The 21,010-nt window shown below is 36.1% G+C and overlaps 2 protein-coding genes across 4 annotated transcripts; both read left to right on the forward strand.

Moving 5' to 3' along the window:
- Positions 1 to 2,480: 2,480 nt before the first annotated feature.
- Positions 2,481 to 10,568, forward strand: LOC18439527 (BED zinc finger and hAT dimerization domain-containing protein). 2 transcript variants are annotated; one of them, XM_011627033.3, is made up of 5 exons: positions 2,481 to 2,995; positions 5,399 to 5,471; positions 7,259 to 7,483; positions 8,158 to 9,029; positions 9,304 to 10,568. In XM_011627033.3, exons 1-5 carry the CDS (start codon positions 2,984 to 2,986, stop codon positions 10,207 to 10,209), a joined length of 2,088 nt encoding a protein of 695 aa, XP_011625335.1. In that variant the 5' UTR covers positions 2,481 to 2,983; the 3' UTR covers positions 10,210 to 10,568. The 2 variants fall into 2 exon arrangements, with proteins under 2 accessions (XP_011625335.1, XP_006849754.2); XM_006849691.4 differs by having other exon boundaries at positions 7,262 to 7,483.
- A 3,459-nt stretch (positions 10,569 to 14,027) lies between these two features.
- LOC18439526 (putative transmembrane ascorbate ferrireductase 4) lies at positions 14,028 to 20,704 on the forward strand. 2 transcript variants are annotated; one of them, XM_020670468.2, is made up of 4 exons: positions 14,028 to 14,331; positions 14,481 to 14,532; positions 14,667 to 14,866; positions 20,159 to 20,704. In XM_020670468.2, exons 1-4 carry the CDS (start codon positions 14,185 to 14,187, stop codon positions 20,486 to 20,488), a joined length of 729 nt encoding a protein of 242 aa, XP_020526127.2. In that variant the 5' UTR covers positions 14,028 to 14,184; the 3' UTR covers positions 20,489 to 20,704. The 2 variants fall into 2 exon arrangements, with proteins under 2 accessions (XP_020526127.2, XP_088720295.1); XM_088864169.1 differs by lacking the exon at positions 20,159 to 20,704 and adding an exon at positions 15,858 to 16,550.
- The last annotated feature ends 306 nt before the right edge of the window (positions 20,705 to 21,010 follow it).

Below are 21,010 nucleotides of genomic sequence, written 5' to 3' on the forward strand. Positions count from 1 at the left end.
CTCATGGACATAAGGTGGCAATGGATTTGACCATTACAAAAGATAAATAATCTCTTTGTCGACAATCCTAAAGTTTATATAACGTTGACATTTTAAAACACAGAATTAAGATGCACCTCTAAAATCCTTCTAAGAAGGTTGTTTTGATGACGGAAAAAACATCTAACTGAACATATCGACATCGAGATCTAAAAAAAAGAGATTTCAAGTCCTAAAAATAATACATTTTGCAACATAATATGTGGACTGCCATTTTCAATATTATCATGTGTTTATAGATCTACTTGATTTGAGCCATTTTTGGATTTAAATTTTATAATTAAAGATAAAAATAGATTATTGTACCATCTTAAAAATCTTTGACACCAAAATTGTATTTCATGATATTCATCTATAATTATAGAATTTAAAGCTTCAAAAATAGTGTAGATCACTACTTGAAAATTAATGGTCTAGATAATGCATTACAAGATGCACTATTCCAAGACTTGAGTCCCTTGATTTTTATTTTTCTATTTATGTCCATATATCCGAAGGTTGATGTGGTTTATTTATTTTTGGGATGCGTCTTAGTTTGATTGTTTAGGGCTCAACCATGTATAAGCTTTTTGCATGGCTTACACATATTGGCATGCACCTTCTTTAGCGGGCTCCACTTAATCTATGTTCTTATAAGGATTTCACTTGCTTTGGCACCCTACTCTTTCTCTTGCCACTTAAGAGCCGACTCGTGCCTCTCTCTCACTAGCATTGTGACTTTGGCTCGAGTCGCGTTGGTTCACTCTCTCTCTCACTAGCATTGTGACTTTGGCTCGAGTCACGTTGGTTCACTCTCGCTCTCTCTCTCACTAGCGTTGTGACTTTGGCTCGAGTCACGTTGGTTCACTCTCTCTCTCTCTCTCTCTCACTAGCATTGTGACTTGGGCTCGAGTCACGTTGGTTCACTCTCTCTCATTGCATTGCTTTGCAAAGAAGCAGTTAGTCGGCCCACACACTCAACAACTTTCTGGCTGGCTGCCTGCCTACCGGCTCCTTCACGCGCAAGCAATTATGTCCCAACCACTCTCTCTCTCTCTCTAAAACCTTGCTCGCTCGGCTTGCATCCCTTCATTATTTGACATTTAAACGAGCGGCAGTTGCAATGGACGCGGACCCTAGGGGGTCTAAATCTTCGGATTTGGGTCCGGTCTGGTCGGGTCTAAGTCTGCTTCGTAACTTGTAATGTTTTTCCCTCCTAATATATAAAAGGTGTGGTTTTTATAGAGCTGAGGCTCTAAACAAGCAAAATAAAACACACCTTTAAATAGTATCGAGAAATGTGGTTTATATACTGGAAATCAATCTTTGTGATAGCTTTAAAATATATTTTTCATCACTAATTACAAAATTTAAAGCTTAAAAAATAGTGTAGATCCACCAGATATATGAAAATCTTGAAAATTGACGTTCCAAAAATTAATTACAAGATGCACTATTTCCAAAATTTGGAATCTATTTTTTTCTCATGTCTATGCATCTTGAAGTCGAGATGATCAATTTGATGGAATTTGGGCATCAAAATAACCTCTTGTAGTGAAAATTTTGAGGTGCGTCCTAATTTGATTGTTTAGAGCTTTGCACATATATAAACTTATATATATATATATATATATATATATAGAGGAAAATGATCCTATAAGACTTTACCCCACCCATGTGTATAGGATCCCAAAGGATCACCATTAAATTTTATATGGATATATAGAAAAGTCAAGTCCCATATCCATGTGATAACTTTTTTAGAGATCCGTACTAACTTTGATGGTGATCATTTGGAATTCTATATACATGGGTAAAAGAGGGTTCTATAGGATCATTACTTTTTTATATATATATATATGTAATTTTTGGGTCGGGTTCACTGGAATCCAAGTCTGAATCCAAGTCCGATGAATTTGGATCCAATTGGGTCTGGGACCGACCGAACTTGTTGCCACCCCTAATCGAGAGTACACTAGGAGTACAATTTACTCTATTTGAAAAATGTTCATATATAAGGTTGTAATCTTATCCTCTATAAATGAGGTGCCTTCCAATTTATCATCTCAACCCCCTCGAGATATATGAATATGAAGAAATTTTTTTTTTCAAGTCCTAACAATAGTGTACTTTATAGCAAATTATATAGACCGTTTAGCTTTAAAATTTTTAAGTATTTATAGACTTGTTGAATTGATATTATTTTTAAAATTTTAAATTTCATAATTAGTGTTGACCGTGAATTTTCAAATCGTTGTAAGACTTTGATGTGTGAATTATATCTTTTGATAAATTTTAGAGGTGCACCTTAATTGTATAGTATAAGGTGGGAACCTCACATAAACCTCACCCATATCTAAGGCTAATGTAGTTATTTAATATAAAGACTTTGGCGTTTGGAGTCATTTCGGAAAAGCATTCGGTAGCTTTTGTGTGACAGCTTAGGGTTTATGGCTCACTGACACCAAAGCCAAGCCTTGGAGACTTCAGAGAGAGAGAGTCATAAAACTTAGAGAGAGAAAAGCGACATATGCTTTGAGCCGTCTTTTGTTGCAGGCTTTCTCTCGCTCTCTCTATAAACATTAGCTTCAGCTCCTTTTTCCGGCTAAGCGTCGGCTGCGTCGCCCGCCCTCTCGATCGATCGATCGATCGATCACCATTTGAGCCAAAAATCTCTCTCTCTCTCTCTCTCTCCTATTTTGGCTCGGCTTCTCTCTCCTCTTTTTAGCTCGGCTTCTCTCTCTTTCTCCTGCGGCTGGCGGCTCTGTCCGAAAAGCGACACCTCTGCAGCTCCGAAACCAACGGTTTCTCAGCTTCACTGCTCTCTCTCTCTCTCTCCCCCCTCCTCCGCCTTCACTCTCTTTCTCTTTCATCGTCTCTCTGGTTTTTCCCTGTCAATGGCGGCTTTTGTTGCTGAAAACCCCTAATTTCTGAAACCCTGGATTTTCAGGGTACAGCAGAGGCCATGCTCTTTGAGGTGAGAAGTGCCGCTTTTTCCCTCAAAGACCAATAAGGATCACAATGGGCCTATTCTATTTCTTTCCCTTAATGTCTCTGGTGATATATGAGCTAATTGAGTTGTGATCAGGTGTTGCAGAGGATGTTTTGAGATCTTTCCTGCTCCTTTACGCTCTGAATTCATTTGAGTTTATTTCCATTTTTGTCATCATTTTTGAATTCATTCATTTGTTAAGACTCTGCTAATGCTTTACAAATTACACCAGTCTCACTCGTGTAGGATTACTGGCCTGATCGCACTGGAAATTAATCTTGAATTCTCTGTTTTAGCAGTGTACAAAATCAGTATTCATTGGCTGCTTAATTTACCTCTGTTTCTCCTCCATTGCTTCAAGTCTCTAAGAAAATTGGGGCCATATTTCTCTAAAATTAGCTCTTTTCTAATTTCAATGCTTCGAGCTATAGCTTGAATTCTCCAAGTGCCATGAAATGGATTGTTTTTCTTCTAGTTTTTGTTCGAATTGCTGCTTGTAGCTAAGTACTCCTTGGCTGCTCTTAAGCTTAGTACTTCACCACCCCTCCAAAAATAGAGCAAATATGCTATGATAGTCATAGCCAAGCTGTTGGTGAATGCATGATCTTATGCAGACGGTGACCATTTCTACAGCTGCAATCATTGTGGTATAGTATTCATTATATTGTATCTTACTGAGGCCTGAACTGAGTAAGGCCTATTCACTAAAAGTCTAAAAATAAATGACGAAAAAGTGGCGGGTTTTTGTATTGCTCAGAATTACATGCACCTGCTATGTCTTGGGTTGGAATCATATTAATGTAAGCCCAGGCACTTGTATAAACTTTTGCTAAGAGATGAATTGTGAAGTTCTTAGTTAAAAATAAGTAGATGCAGTTTTTGTTTGCTGAAGAAGAAGCTAATGAAGTCAACATAGGCTAATCTGAGTGGATTAGGGGACTAATCAATTGAAGATTCTTAGTGTAGTCTCAGTCTCTTATGAAATGCAAAATTGTAGGTCCCATTTGTAGAGAAATACTTTGACATCAAATTGAGGATGATTGCTTGTGTAGTAGCGGCTTGCATCCCGGTGATATCAATGAGCCTGAACTCTGCAATGACTTTTTGTACCGTCTCCCTTAACTGATAGGATTGGTTGGCAACTTCTTGTTTCTTCTTTTTTTTTTTTTTGTCTTTTGAGATTCTCTAGTTAACTCATGATTAATTGCCTTTATTTAATTTCTCACTTGTTGCTTAAGCTATGGAAATGATGTTGAGATTCACGAAACTTAATACACTCGAGATATTCATATATCTAGGACAACATATAATGTTCTTCAAAAGAATGTTTGTAGGTTTTAGGGAAAATTCACTTTAAAGTTGTGTTAGTCTACTGGTCGAGCATGTGTAAAGCTGAATGGACAACTGTAGTTGCATATGTAGCACAACTTGATTTTAGTTGGAAAAACATTTTTCTCTTAAGTGCATTTAAGAAATTAGCATTCTCATGCTATCTAAATCAGAAGTGTGTTTCTGTGAATTTTCCTGATTTTAGCCCTGAGGCTCACTCCCATATTTTTCCCATTTTCTTGCGTGCTTCTTACATTTCTCCTACAATTTTTTAAGTTCCTCTTGTGTTCCTCCCAATTTTTTCATGTCTTTTAAATTCCTAGTCTTCAATGTATGTTGGAGCAACAAATCACGTGTTTCTCTATTTCTTTGCGATTGGATTTCACCTAGTCTTTATAATGTTTCCACAGTCGTAGTACCTTTAATGCACCTAATGTTTGATATGTATGATGTGCCTGTTTACCCTTCTAAAAGTTATGACTCTAGTATATGATGTTGGTATGGAATTTTTATCATCATCCCGAAAGTTGCTTTGGAGCATGGTATGTTTTGTCTTGGTGAGAGAAGCAATTCACACTATTTGGGGATGACTTCATTTTTTTTTTTTTAAAAAAATTAGAAGTCTGAAAGATGTGAACGCTATTAAATTAAAATATCAAAAATTATATAAAATTATATTCTATATTAATTAAAAGATTATAATACTCTATTCGTTCTTGATATGAAATGTAATCTCTTAATCGTTCACCTTTATCTGCCTAAGACCTGTAAGCAGCAACTTTCTAAGCCTTGCATTCTCTGCTTCCTGCACTTTCTATTTTTGGTCCATTTAATAAATCAGATGCTTTTTTTTACTTATGTTACAATTTCTGTCTTGTCATAGCCTCTTTCAAATCACATGTCGAGCACTATGACCTAAGGGAAACTGTAGGTATAATCAAATCATTTGTGACTGGCCCTGGGGGCCATGAAGAGCCATGCAATTTATTTGGTGAAATTTTTTGTTATGTAAATCATCTGATTTACTTGGTTTACTAATGAACTGTTTTCTATTGTTAGGCTGGAAGCATTAGCGATGGATTTGGAAAGCCGAAGGATGGCAAATCGAATAGTTCTTTAAAAAGAATCAATGGTATTATGCTTGCTAATCAACTTCATTTCTTTAATCATCTCTAGACATTGATTGTTTATCTGAATCCTGAAATAAAAATTCCTGTATAATCCATTTAACTGGTATATATTGTGTCATGAAATTGGTAGTTGTGATGTTTAAAATAGATCTGGACTTTTGAATCTTGCATAAAAGGGTCGTACTTTGTGTTTCCTAGAAGTATTACTTATATTCTAGGTGATGAAGATATGTGGAATATTTTACGAGAGGTGGTGTACTAGTACCCTTTCCATTCTGTTGTTCATGCTACCTATGCCTGCTTGCATCCTATTGTGCTGGGTTCATTCTTGATGTTCATTCTGTGTTCGTGCTATAAGTGGAGCTGGTTTTTTTTCCCATTGTCTCATATGTGGCAAAGACCCCAAGGAGTGTTGCTCATATTCTAGATGATGAAGATATGTGGAATATTTGCCGAGAGGTGACTAGTGCCCTTTCCATTCTGTTGTTCATGCTACCTATGCCTGCTTGCATCCTATTGTCCTGGGTTCATTCTTGATGTTCATCCTGTGTTCGTGCTATAAGTGGATCTGGTTCTTTTTCCCATTGTCTCATTAAAAAAACATATGTGGCAAAGATCGGGCCCAAACAGTTTTATTGGCAGGTAGTGGCAATCTGCATGGGCATCTTGGGAGGATAAAATGCATTTGGAGCAGCTAAACCTTGTGGGTTGTGGCATAAGTAATCTATTCCAACTTTGAAGGAATTGCCACTTGCAAAATATCTAGGGAAAAGGGAATTGCATTTCCTCCAGACGTGCCAACCTCTTTTAGGAAATAGAGAACTCCATTGATAAAATTATCCTTATGTGATGAAAGGGGAAAATACCATCTCCTTTGATTCCTAATACTAACTAAAAAGTGCATTGCAGACCCGCAGCAATAACTTTTAGTGCTTTATAAATATTAACTACGGCAAGTTCTTACTCTCGTTTTTAGAATAAGAAAAAATTTTATGTTAGTACATTAGAAACTACGAAGAGTTCATCTTATAGTCCTAATTCCTAAAAATAAGAGAAGATCACTGAGTAAGTTCAATATTGAAATCCTACATCCCTGCCTCCCTGGATGTTGTTGCGATAAAAGTTTGAAAAGATTTAAGAAGTTGAGACAATCTAAGAGAATATTGATTGAATATTTAAGTTTTCCTTCAACTTCACACGTGTGAGGATATGCATGGGTCTAAATTGGTTTATCTGAAATGATCCAATATTCATGACTCTAAAAATACAAATTTTGTGTGGTTTAGAATGATTGTATTCAACTTTTAGAGAAATTTGTTTTTCCCTAGCAGCTATTTCTTTTTCTTTTTTCTCTTTTTCTGAAAAAATGTTGGTGCCACACGTGCACGCTCAGTCCACCTTATCTCAGTTACAAATTGATAGCTTAGCCTAGTTCTGTGGCGGAATTCTCAAATGCTGCAACTGCTACAAGCTTTACATTATGTTTCTATAATTTACATTTGGAAATGTATTTATTAGGCTAATAGATAATCTTACTGCGGCTTGATTCTTTTTTATGAGTTCAAAATGCTTTTGAGATTGATCCTTGCATCCTTCATATGCATGGCATGGAAACAAATAGCATCATGAAGTGTTTCTTGCATTGTTGTCCCCTCAGTTTTCTTTATTGCTATGTGGGAGGACATTGATAGGAATTTGTATTTTTGGCACATATAAACAATTAATCATTTTGCTGCTTATTTTAGAAACTTGATAGTACATGAAATATGGTTGACTTACATACTTTCAGCAGAGATGGATGCGAAACCAATGATGGATATAGCACTCTTACCAAGCATTGACGCAATTGATATTGGGTTGGGCTCTTCTGAAAAGGGCAATGTTGGTCCTGCTGGCAAACCCAAAAAGAAATCGATGACGTCATTTTATCTCAAGTTCTTTGAGACAGCACCAGATGGAAAGAGCCGAAGATGCAAATTCTGCAAGCAAAATTATTCTATTGCTACTGCCACTGGTCGGTATTGTTTTCTTCAAACAGCATATCTCATGTAATTATTCTATTGGCACTTTTTCTCGATGAAGTTGTTGAACCGTGTTGCTTGTTACCAATTTCGTTCTCAGGTGGGGAGTTGGAGATCCTGTAATTTTGAATTTAAAGCACGTGGAACAATGAATCCTTTTCATCTTTTATGAAATCCCACAAGCCCTTAAATTCATTTGAAATAACTGACATGTTTCTTTTTTGTGAGATTTGCTGATTCTGGAAACTTATCGAGCCCTTCAATAATTGTTAGATGTTTCAGATCCATGCCTCTGCACCTTGAGGAAACATTATTGTTATGGGGTCCATTTTGGAGCTAGTTTCCTTCAGTTTTCATAAAAGAGATCATTGTAATAATCATCAAGTAGTTGTTTGAGGAATGGGTATGATGGGCACTGATTCAAATATCCCATTGCTTTCTCATGTTTTAGCTTTTGCATTTTACGGTGTCTCTAGAAAGCTTTATGATAACTTGAGAATATGTGAACTTTCAGAAATTGAGTTTTTTTGTCCACCTTCTGTGAAATTAAGGATATTATATTTTAATAAAACATATACTTGAGCTTAAGCCTTTCCCTTTGGATTCTTGAGAAAAAAATTTATGGAGCCCTGCTTGACTGATGGCTTTTCGTTTGAACTCTGTGAAGGCAATTTGGGAAGGCATCTCAGTCATCGTCATCCTGGATATGATCGGCAGGGTGATTTTGTCCCACAGGCTCCTCAGGCCATACCTTTCAATAAGAAGCCTTCTCAGCCTAATGTGAAATCTACTAACTCTGTAGATAATGACCATTTGAGCTGGTTGCTTCTCAAGTGGGTTATCAATGGTCCACTTCCTTTCTCCACCTTTGAGGATGAAGGCCTCGCAGACTCCTTCAAGTTCATCAATTCCTCTACACGGTTCTGGTCCAAGGCAAGGGCACACTCTGTTCTTCTTGAGGTCTTCAGAAGCATGCGAGAGGATGTTAAGGCTGCTCTAGACCATGTCAATTGTAAGGTCTCGATCACATTGGACTATTGGACTAATTATGAGCAAGTTCCCTACATGAGCATCACCGGTCATTGGATTGATGAGAACTGGTCTCTCCGAAAGGTTCTCCTTGACATTACTCATATACCCTACCCTCACGGTGGTACTGAGATATATCACTCCATGTTGAAGGTCCTAGAATCCTATAATATTAGCGGCAGGGTCCTGGCTTGCACCCATGATAACAACCAGAATGTTATCATCGCATGCCGAATGCTCAAGGATTACCTTGATGGTATGAAGGAGCCTTTCACATATATCCAGTGTGCTGCTCAAACTTTGAATCTGATCATGGAGGATGGACTTAGGTATGTGAAGCCAGCCATTGCAAAGATTCGGGAATGTGTTCTTGAGATGAACACATCTGTTGAGATTGCTCAAGATTTCAGGGAGATGGCCTCTGCATGCCAGGAAGGATCATGGAATTTTCCGCTTGATGTCTCCACACGGCCAAGTGGCCATTACACCATGCTTGATGTTGCCACCAAGGTATGTGTCTCTATTACTTGGGCTACCGTATGCTTAGTTTTTCATCTTTAATTTTAGTAGTAGATGATGAATGGAGATTGGGGTTAACCAGTACAGCACAAAAAACAAAATAAAACTCTCAAAGTTGATGATGTATGCTGTAATACAATGGCTTATGGAAAACTGTAGTCCATTGGGGTCATGACCATCTGATGAGAGAGAGAGAGAGAGAGAGAGAGAGAGAGAGGGAGGGAGAGAGAATATTTTCTGTTATCTTGAGAACCATGTATTGCAGGCCAATACGGCAATGGATGCAGTAATCATGAAGCATGAGAAGATGTTGGGGCGTAACAGGATGACGACCATGGAGAAGAATGCAGTGGAGAAGACGCGAAGGTACCTCGACTCCTTCTTCAAGACCACCAACAACCTTTGTGGGAGCGAGCTCCCAACCATTGGGCTCGTCTTCTTTTTCATGGACCACATAATGGAGATGATCAAGTCATGTCGAGAGTCCCGCTATGATCCGGATTGGCTGAAGGGCGCGGCCGTCGACATGGCCAACAAGGCCTTGATATACAGCAACCAAGTCTACAACCTATACACCTTCATCTCTGCCATACTTGACCCCCGAATCAAGAAAGAATTTGTCCCTGTTGACCTCAACACTGACCTCAATCAAGAGGCGGCAAGAAATCATTTCATGATGAACTATGCGTCCGGTCATTTCTCTTCAATCCCAAATGGGTACACTAACCCTCAAGACAGGGACGGAGGGGTCCAGAACGTGTCATTTGCTGAGGAGATTGCACGCAAGAGACGTCGAGTAAGCATGAACAATGCCACCGATGAGCTCACCCAATATTTGTCGGAGCCGCCGGCTCCACTTTCGAACACCGATGTTTTGGATTGGTGGAGGGGGAATAGTGCTCGGTTCCCAAAGCTCTCGGCCATGGCCCGTGATTACCTGGCAGTTCAGTCGACTGCTGTTCCACCTGACTTGGTGTTCTCGGCTGCAGGGGATGCGGTCGAGAAGCAGAGGACCTCTTTATCGCATGATAGTGTTCAGGCCGTCATGTGCATTCGGTCATGGGTCCAGAATGGTTTCAAGTTTAAGTTCAGGTCTAATGAGATAGACTATGAGAAGCTTGTGGAACCGGTTGTTCAGGATGCTCCGCTTTTTGACCGGAAGACAAAGTGAGAGAAACCCATGGTGGCTGAAGCCAGAGAAACGGATGCTGAGGTTGATTTGACAGGACACCTTCAGTGGTATGTGAAAGCATGTAATATGTAATGGTCCGGTTGATGGACGGTGAAGCGTCGAGATGAGAGGTGGGAGGGAGGGCTGGAGAGCCGCCCCTATTGTTTGTAGGAGAAATCAATTTGGCCCTGGTGTGTCCCCTGTTATTTAGTTTATTTAAGAGTGAGGCTCACGTGTCTTTTTACTGGTATGGATTCAATTAGTTTTGATGAGTAGTAAAGTAGGCCATGTTCATTTGGTTTGTGCAAAGATACATGTCTTCCTATATATTCATCAGTCTGCCTATTGGTTCTAACAAATTAGTGGAGATTGCTTGGTCTAGTTGTGTGAATTATTTCTAGGGGTTGTTCAAACCAATTACTGTACATTGCTTGGTCTAGTTCATGTCTTGGTATTTATTTTTTCATTTTCATTGTAAACTGCACATCCTTTGGTTGTGGCTGCTGGTTAAGCCAGTTGCAAAGTTATATCATTATCCATTTATTTCCAAGGGTAGATAGTAATAAGCGATATAACTCGTGATTAACATCTTTTATTGGATTTTTTGAAATTAAATAAAAAGAAACAAATAAAATGTTAAATAGTTCATCATCTCTTGTAGGCTTTGTAATAAATTTCTACACACAGTGTATATTACTGTAAGAGTAATATGCACCTCCAAAATCTACCTGAAGATGTTTTAAAATTAGAGAACCATCAAATTGATTCCTTCAACCTCGAGATGTATACATGCGCAAAAAATGATTTTAAGTCTTAAAAACACTGTATATTTTAATATATTATGTAGACCTTCCATTTTCAAGATTTTAAGTCTGGATATATTAGATTTCTACTATCCTTTTGCTTAGCTCTCTAGCATCCCCTACCTCAACAACCTATTAAAGGAAAAAAAAAAAAAAGGTTTTATATGAGGGGTGGGACGTCAAGTAATTCATGTCAATTCATTATATACTTACATTGTGGACAAAGCATGTAGGAAGTATTCTATATTATAGATGACACATATATGTATGCATTTGGCAATCATTTAGAAAAGACTCCATGTTAGCCTTTAAACTTTAACCCGACTATCCAAAACCGAAACGGCCCATGTTCTGCTAAAGCGGACTGCAATACCCCTCTGCTTACATGGGATCTGGACCTGATTGGATTCATTATATTCGGATTTAGACTTGGATCTAAAAAGTATACATAGGGATCTAGATTCGAATCCACACCATATTGGATCCAAAAAATTATTTTATATATATAAAAGAATATAAAATAATATATAACAAAAAAATACTATATAACCCATATGTAATATATAATATTTTAATAACTAGCTCGGATCAAGATCGGATCCACCTGTACACATATCTAATCCGAGTTATTATTTAGATCTAAATTTTGGATTCGGATCTGACTCATCGGATCCATATCTGCATCCAGATAGCGTCTGAATTTTGGGTTTCAGATCCAAACTAGGTAAATTCTCAGCCCTATTTGCACTGCAACGATAGTCGAATGAATTGTGCATACCATGCTCTTGCGGGATCACACAGACTTGCTCCATCGGGCAAAAGTTTTGCAATTTTTTTTTTTTTTTATATTGGACTTGAATCACCAGATGAGTATTTTCAATGAGGAAGAATATAGATTAATAATAACGTAAATCTGACCATCAAAGAATTGAATGATCTCTTTATAAGTTTAAGATATTTTTTCAAGCAAGTATAGATTGGGTATCATTTTTTCTTCTTCGTAGGCTACTCTAAATCGATGAACTTGCATTTGCAAAAGTTTGAGGTTTCAAAAAAATACTCTTAGCTAGAGCTTTACCATTAGAAGTAGATGTACATTACCCTCTCGCGTTACCATTGACGAAAGATTCTAGACTGTCGTCGGAGAAAACTATCCATTTAGATAAGGAAAAAAGTTTATATAAGGATGCAACCTTACTTTTACAGTTCCAGATGCACCTAAAAAATCCATTAGAAAGGATAGTTTTAATATTGAAAAACCTTTTGATTGATCATCTCGACATACCATGAAAAATAAAAAGATTTTAGAAAAAAAATCCTATTATCTCTTATTTTTAATTTCTATATCTCATCATACCCAAAAATTGAAAATATTATTTGTAAGCAAAATGACTCCATCTTTTCGATCTACCAACCCCCTAAACCTTTTTTATTATATATTATTGACCTCAACAACTTATGAAATGACTATATATATATCTCTCTCTCACTCTCAAATTCCATCTATCTATCACATCATTGTCTCTCTCTTTCAAAACTCTCTCTCTAAAAAACTCAAATTTCATCTCTCTCTCACATCATCGTCTCTCACTTTAAAACTCAAACTCCATCTCTCTCTAAAACCCAAACTCCAGCTCTCTTTCTAAAACTCCATCTCTCTCACACATAAGAAGGTGTACTCGTGTTCGAGCTCAAGCTAAACCCCTTGGCTGGTAAACTCATCGAGAAGCGAAAAGAGAGAGAGATGGAGTTTTAGAGAGAGAGTGGTGGAGTTTGAGTAGGGTATCATTTTAATGTTTGTTTGGGTCAAAATTTTATGGTCAAAGGGGTCAGGGGGTTGTAAGATATAAAAGATAGAAACCTTTTGTTTAAAATTAAAAATAGGGGATAAGAAGATATTTTTGTAAGATTTTAAGTCTAAAAAATAGTGCATTTTACAACATATTATCTACACCATCCATTTTCAAGATTTTCATATGTTTATAGTATATCTACTTGATTTTAACTATTTTTGAAATTTAAAATTTTATAATTAGATATAGAAATAGATTTTGAGAGGATCCTAAGAACATTTTACATCAAAATTATATACCATGATAAAATTTGAGGGTTCACCTTACCTCTACCGCTACATATGCTTCTGTATGCTAACTGCACCTTTTAGATAAGGGTGTGGTTTGTATAAGGCCAAAGCCTTAACAATCCAAATAGGACGCTCTTTGAAATAGTGCCGAAATATGTTGTTTCAGTATCAAAAATCTTTATGACGATCTGCAAATTTATTTTCATCTATAATTACAAATTTTAAATTTTAATAATAATGTACATCAAGCAGATTCGTGAACACTTAAAAATCTTGAAAATTATCGATTTAGATAATACATTACAAGATAAACTATTTCCTATATTTAAAATCTACTTTTCTCATGTCTATACATCTTGAGATCGGGATTATTTAAATTGAGGGTTTATAGCATCGAAAGAACTTTTTTAATTAATTTGAGGTGCGCCAAATTCTAATAAAAAATTGTCGATTTAGATAATACTATACAAGATACACTATTTCCAATATTTAAAATCTATTTTTTTCATGTCTATACATCTTGAGGTTGAGATTATTTGATTGTTTATGGCCTCACCCTTATCTTATATGAGCTTTTTCCTTTAGATAATGGGATTGTGCAATAAAGGTCCTCGCCATAGTTAGTTTTCAAGATGATTGAATGTTTATGAATAAAAGGTTTAAGCGACATGTACGGTGCAGATTCTCCATTGAGAAGCATCCAACGGCCTGTACGTCCTAGACCCTTTTCCCCTTAGATTTCTCTACTGGGGCCAGAAGCCATTATTCTCTAGTCGACACCAAATTTGGAGTCCAATAATTTTCAGTAAGAAAATTTAACATAAATAAAGGCAAAGGCTCTTAAATCCTGACCGTCCATTGCCTTTGATGATGCACCACTCCAGGGAAGTGGTTTCCATTTTGCACAAAAAGGAGCAGTGGAGCTTTGCAGAGTAATAATTAACAGACAAAAGCTTGCCCTCTCCATTATTTAATGGGTACCAAACAGATGACACACACAGACAAAAACCCTAGTGTATTTTTTTTGGAGTAGAAAGGATGAAGGAGAAAGGAAGAGATGAACAGTGCCCACTCTGAACTGCATCATCCATGGCGATTGCTCGATCATGGCCATCCCTTTCACTGCTTCTCTGGGCTAGAGTTTCAGGCCTCCTGGTTGCAATGCTGGTGCTTTCATGGGCGCTAGGGTTTCGGGAGAGCTTTCTTTCACCAGCCGAAGAATCTCACATCTATGCTGTTACTGCTCTCCCCACTTTGCATTTCCACCCTTTTAACTCTGTTTTGCGTTTTTTGTTCTTTTTCCTCCAATTTTTATTCTTTTTACTCTATGATTTGGTTTTGCATTTGGGTCCTTTACAAATAGGTTCTTCGCATTGAAATTGCAGGTCCTTCATCCACTGTTAATGGTGATCGGTTTCATAGTCCTCAGCGGAGAAGGTAAAAAACCATTAAAAAATGGAATTTTCCCATTTCAATGGGGGATTTTTGTTGAACTGTTTCTGGATTTTTATAGGGTTTAATTGGATAGAGAGATTAATTTTTTGCTCTTTGTAAATTTTATAAACTTGTAGCCATTTTGGTGCACAAGGCATCGGGGGAGTGGAGCATGAGCTCGAAGAAAACGGTGCACCTTTCACTCCAAGGAGTGGTACTCGGCCTTGGAGTATTTGGGGTGTGGACTAAATTCCAAGGGTTCAATGGGTGGGTGGGGAACTTGTACAGTCTGCACTCTTGGATGGGCTTCATCTGCCTCTTCCTCTTTGCAGCTCAGGTACTCCCATGACTGTTACTATTTCTAGTTCACTACTATGCTCCAGTGCAAACTGGCCAATGAAAGTTTGCTGACTCTAAATACGTGTTCGAAAATCGAATGCGCTTCCAAATCGGGCAAAATGGTGGTTTTGAGCATTGTTCGCAAAATCGTCCGATCTAACAATTAACTGTTCGATTAGATCAAAACTGGCACTGGCCAGTTCTGGTTTTGGGCAGTTATGGTGATCAACCGTTATTTTTTAAAAAAATAAATAAATAAAATATATATAAATTCTCAAAAATAAAGAATTTGATTTGTAGTGTATTTTTAAATATATTTTACATTATGGTAAATATTATAAATTGTTTTGGTCATTAATACTCACTTTTATGCTTTCTCATATTTTTTAGAAAATTATAAAAATAGCTTTTGGAAAATATAAAATGGGTTAAAATCTATTTTTTCATTAATTTTCAACTTCATTTCAATCTGGTTTGTTTGAATCATTCTTTATATGTTTTTCATATTTTAGTAGATTTTTTTTTTATAATTTTTATTTTTTTCAATACTTTTTTGACTGCCCGGGACTTACCCGGTTAGAATGATTGAATCGGCCGGTTTACCGGTTAGGCTGGCTAAATCGCTTCCAGGCCCATGTTCGGTTAACCATTCCGGTTCGATTTTGCGAACACTGATTTTGAGTAACTGGTAAACCAACTGATCAAAAAATTGTGAAAAATAATAAAAAATTTTAAAAATATGGAACATATATTTAAAGCATGATTAAACAAAGCAAAAAAATTAGAGAAAAAATTGTATTTAAAAAAATCTATTTATGCCCAAGGGTATTTTTGAAATTTAAAAAAATAGGAAAATTTTAAAATTAATATTCATGACAAAAACACTTTTCAATTTTTACCAAAATTATAAAAAAATGTTTAAAAATGAATTATTAACAAATTCATTATTTTTTGATATTTTATATAATTTTTTTTAAATATCCTGCCAGATCACCCAAACTGGCTAAAATCGAAACCGACGAGTATCCTGTTCCGAGTTGAACTTGCTTAATATTGCATTTACTGCTCGAAACCGCCTGAGTCGAAAGTGAACCGGTACGCACCTGGTCCGATTTTCACCCTAAATCGGTACGCCCTGTTATACCCATGAATTATGCAAAATTTTGAAATTTATATGCCTTGTTTAAACATTTTTAGATTTGTTTACAAAATTTTTGTTTTTCGTTGTTTCAATTTTACAGGGTCGGATTAGTTCGACTTGAATTGGTCTGACCCACGTATCGGATTTTACTTTAATTTTGATAGAGAGATACGGACCCATGGCTCGCAAAACTTTGGGTTTGTCGGTGCACGTGTGGTGCGTGCACGGATTAGTAAAAAATCTGGTTTTAATTATTACGAAGGAACGTAGGAGTGCATCTTGCTTTAACAATTTCAAGTATGGTGCATAGCAGTTACAAAGTTTTGTTGAAAATGAAAATCTTCAAGAATCTTGGGTTAATAGAAGGCAATATTTTCAAAATGACTCGAAAGGTGTAGGGTTTTTAGAACCCCTAGCTTGAGGAAATGGTCCCAAATATCGGGATTCCACCCAAGATCGTATACATGATTGACTAAATGTGGAATAGATGAATACAAGTATAAATCGAATGTACAAAATAAAACAAATATAAAAAAACATATCACAACAATACATGATTTCGTGGTCCCCCCTTTAGAGGTACTACATCCATGGCCTCGGTAATTATAAATTCACGATCACAATGAAGATTATAGTTTTGGGTTACATGAGATATCTCTCTCTAAATATCGGTAAAAGACCATCGCCGATCTTCCTTTCTAAACTCGCTCTCTCGACCGAGCAACACCGTCGATCAATATCTTCTTTTCTAATGCAATACGTTATCGGAAAGATAACCTCGAGAGCAATCGAGAGATTTTTTTCTTTAGAAGTGGAAACCTTGTTAATCCAAAACTCATAGGAATCCCACATCTCTCTCGGAGGCGTATCTCTCTCTCTTGGAGACCAATCTCCATCTTTGGAGATCCATTCCTATAACACCCAAAGGGATGCCCTCAAATGATGAGTATTATGTACTTCTTCACTCTCTTATGGAGCAAAATCACCATAATTACCTTGACAACCGTCATTAAATAAATTTCTTGATTTTTTTTCACTTGCCTACATTGTGGAAACCCTCCATATTTCGCTATCTCAAACTATGTATTCATCAAACTTCAAGATTCATCTTTTTCTCAATACAAACCTAGTGTAGGGTTCTCAAGAACCCCTAGCTTGCGAAACCGAGGATCCTAAATACTGGGATCCCACCCAAGATCGTGTACATGATTGACTAAATGCGAAGTAGATGAATACAATTATAAATTGAGTCCAAGAAATAAAACAAACATAAAAAAAACACTTCACAACAATACACGATTTACGTGGTTCACCCCCTAGGGCTACATCCATGCCCTCGGCAACTAGAAATCCATTGTCACAATGAAAATTACAGTTTTGGGTTACAAGAGATGTATCTCTCTCTAAACATCGGTAAAAAACCATCACCGATTTTTTCTTCTAAACTTGTTCTCTCAACTTAGCATAAAGAAACGAGCTAATCAATATCTATCGTTAAATAGTATACCTATACAAAATAAGGAAAAAGTTCATCTAGAACCGAGGCTCTAAACGATCAAATTAGAGCCCACCTCCAAAAATTAACTAGAAGAGGTTTTGATGCTCAAATATCTTCAAATTCATCATCTCGACATCATGATGCATGGACATGAGAAAACATTGATTTCGAGTTTTGGAAATAGTGCATCTTGTAACATATTTTTCGACCTTCAATTGTCAAGATTTTCAAGTTTTCATACATTTACTCGATCCACACTATTTTTAAAACTTTAAATTTTATAATTAAAAATTAAAATTTATTTTAGAGCTATAACAAAGATTTTCAATATTGAAACCATATTTCTCGATAGTATTTAAAGGTGGGCTCGAATTTGAATGTTTTGAGCTTGGGCTGTATACAAACCGCACCCATATAATAAATGTACACAGTATTCTAGTGGTACCCATTGTGTCGTGGCATATCTTAAAGGAAAAGAGCTAAACAGTAACTATCTTTCAAGAAAAAGTATAATTCCTGTTTACCTTTGGTAAAAGAGAAGAAACAAAGTCATAGACAGCCTTAGTTGACTGTGCGGCTTTTGGATTTTTCTTACCCTTGTGCTTAGAAGGCAACAGCACTTTTTTCTCAAGAGTAACTGTGCAGTGGGCAATTGTTGATTAACCAGAAATTGCTCAAAATGCATCTAAGAGATTACTCATAGCTTTTAATAAATTTTGAAAATGCATTAAAAACCCGTGATCACGAACAACAATAGTTGAAAATGAATAAAATATTATACACTTAATATGTTGGGTACATTTTAAGGAATTCTCCTAAAACAGTGTTATAGGATCCTCTTGATTTCTTTATATGTATTGTCATTTTGTTGTACTCAATTTTCAATACAGACGTACTATGATATATAGGGAATTGTATATTATGAGACTATTTACAAGGATGTCATAATTATTACAAGTTATTAACCATCAAATTGGATAGTTTGGTGGTGTTACACAAAGTTTGAGAAATATTTTGTTGAATTTTGAATATGATTTGAAATCTATATGACAATAGTGATTTGACCTCCTTGTATCAACCAAATATTAAGGAGCCGCATTCTCATTGGTCTAAGATCCATTGGTAGTTGCACCTATTTAATGGGTTTCAATGCAAGTTGTGGAAGCGTTCTCAATTTTTTTTTTTTTTCTTTCCAACTTTGTCACACAATTTATTTCATATGAAACTTTAACAAATATCTTTTTCGAAAGTTAAAATTTTGTCAAGTATTTTTGATGCATCAATCACCAATTAAAAATAAAACTATTTTGGGTGTACTAAATTAGATCTCATCCTCCATCAAATGGATCATCTGAGTTTATTTCTCTATTGTAGTTCATAAACCACTTTTACAATGCAGTTTAAAGGGCAATTTATATATATTATTTGATATTTTATATATATTATTAATTTCAAAATACCCAAACTTGAAGTAGTTAGAAATCAAAATAACTATGAGAGATGAACAATTTGATATTATATATATATTATTAAATTTAATTTCAAAATACCCTAACTTGAAATAATTAAAAATGCTTTAAACTGTTAAATAATACATCTCTCACGGGTATTTTGATAAATTGGGTGCGGTTGGTATAGAGCCGAGTCTCTAAACAATCAAAGGAAAGCGTACCTTCAAATAGTGTCGAGAAATGTGATTTCAATACTGGAAATCTTTATGATAGCTTTAAAATATATTTTCATCTTTAATTATAAAATTTAATGTTTTAAAAATAGTATAGATAGAGCAGATATATGAAAACTTGAAAATTGACGGTCCAAAAATGCGTTAGAAGATGCACTATTTCCAAAACTTGAAATCCATTTTTTTCTCATGTCCATGCATCTTGATGTCGAGATGATCAATTTGAGGTGGGCTCGAATTTGATTGTTTAGAGCCTTGGCTCTATATAAACATTTTCCATATTTATTTGTTGTTGTTGTAATAGAATGATATTTATTTCAAATAGAGTATTTGTATGAAATAATAAAAGTGTTATATTTGTAGGGGGATGCATTCCTACATTTGCGTCCCGTGTGGCTTAAACCTTCCATCCTAAATCTAAAGACGGATGTAAATAGTGACCCCTACAAAAAAAAAATAATGGTCTAAATATTTCCTGAAAGCATTTATCATTTTTAGTTTTTTAAAAATTATTTTACTTTTACTTATTTATGAGCTCCACTTTAGAGACTTTACGTTCCTTAAAAATTAGGGCAAAAATGGCAAAATCCATTTAAAAAATGGATTATTAAAGGGCTGTAGTTCTAGATGTAAGCCGGGGCACTCATAGAAACTGTGTCCGGTATAAAATAATCACTAATCCATAATCTCTCTCTATATCTTAGGGGTGGCCATGGACCCGATTAGACTCGGGACCCAACGCGTAGGCCCGAACTCGAGTCTAGTTATGGGTCCGAAATAACTCGAGTCCAGTTATGGGTCCAAATTTCGGATCCAAAGGTCGGCATTGGGTCCAATCAGACCCGACCAGTAATATGTTATGTGGGGATTCATAAATGTTAGCAATATATTTGATTCTTAGGAATTTCCAGTTATTATCTTTCTAGGTTTTGGCTTGATACAAGGGGAGTCCTTTGTTTCTGTGCAGTGGGTGGTTGGGTTCTTGAACTTCTGGCACAGGGGGGTTGAAGGGCGTTTGGTACGCGCAGTAGTGCTGCCATGGCACATATTCCTGGGCCTCTACACCTATGCCTTGGCCGTGGTCACTGCTGAAACAGGCTTATTGGAGAAGCTTACTTTCCTCCAAAATAATCACATTAATACCAACAAACGCTCCATTGAAGCTCTCCTTGTCAATTCCTTGGGTCTCCTTCTTGCTCTACTTTGTGGTATTATTATTCTTGCTGCCATTTCCTCTCCCAAAAGCAGACACAAACACAAACACAATATACATTTAGACAGTGTGTATACTAAATAACAGTAGAATGATGGACTAGAATTTGTATGGCCGATCCCAATTAATTGAAAAAAGGCCATGATGATGATGTACAACTAATCATTTTTTATCTTGTTTGTTTGTCTCTTTTTGGAAAATTGATAAATGGTTGGAAACTACCATTTTGGTACCGTGTATGAATTACCATTCGAGAATTACCATTTGAGAATGCATAGTGAAACTACCATTTTGGTACCATGTATGAATTATTTTTCTAAGAGATCCATTGAGTGTCATCAGAATTAGACTGGTCACTTAACCATCTAGAGTTTGGTCCGTTCAAAATCGGTCTAACAACTTTAATATGTTTCTAAAATAACTTAGAATAAAAAATATATTAAGCGAAAGTTTCCCCGACCCAGTTTAGTTAGTAGAACCAATCAAAATTGATATTACTAGAGAAAAATAGTCAAATTTTATTTTTGACTGGGTTTTTTTTCAGATCCTTTTTTTTTTTAACTTTGGATTAGCTTGGCTAAGGCATTGGTTGGTGACCTAGCCGGT

The sequence above is a fragment of the Amborella trichopoda genome, chromosome 4, assembly GCF_054954075.1.
Source record: "Amborella trichopoda isolate Santa Cruz 75 chromosome 4, AtrichopodaSantaCruz75HAP2 v2.0, whole genome shotgun sequence".
In the NCBI taxonomy this organism is placed as follows: domain Eukaryota; kingdom Viridiplantae; phylum Streptophyta; class Magnoliopsida; order Amborellales; family Amborellaceae; genus Amborella; species Amborella trichopoda.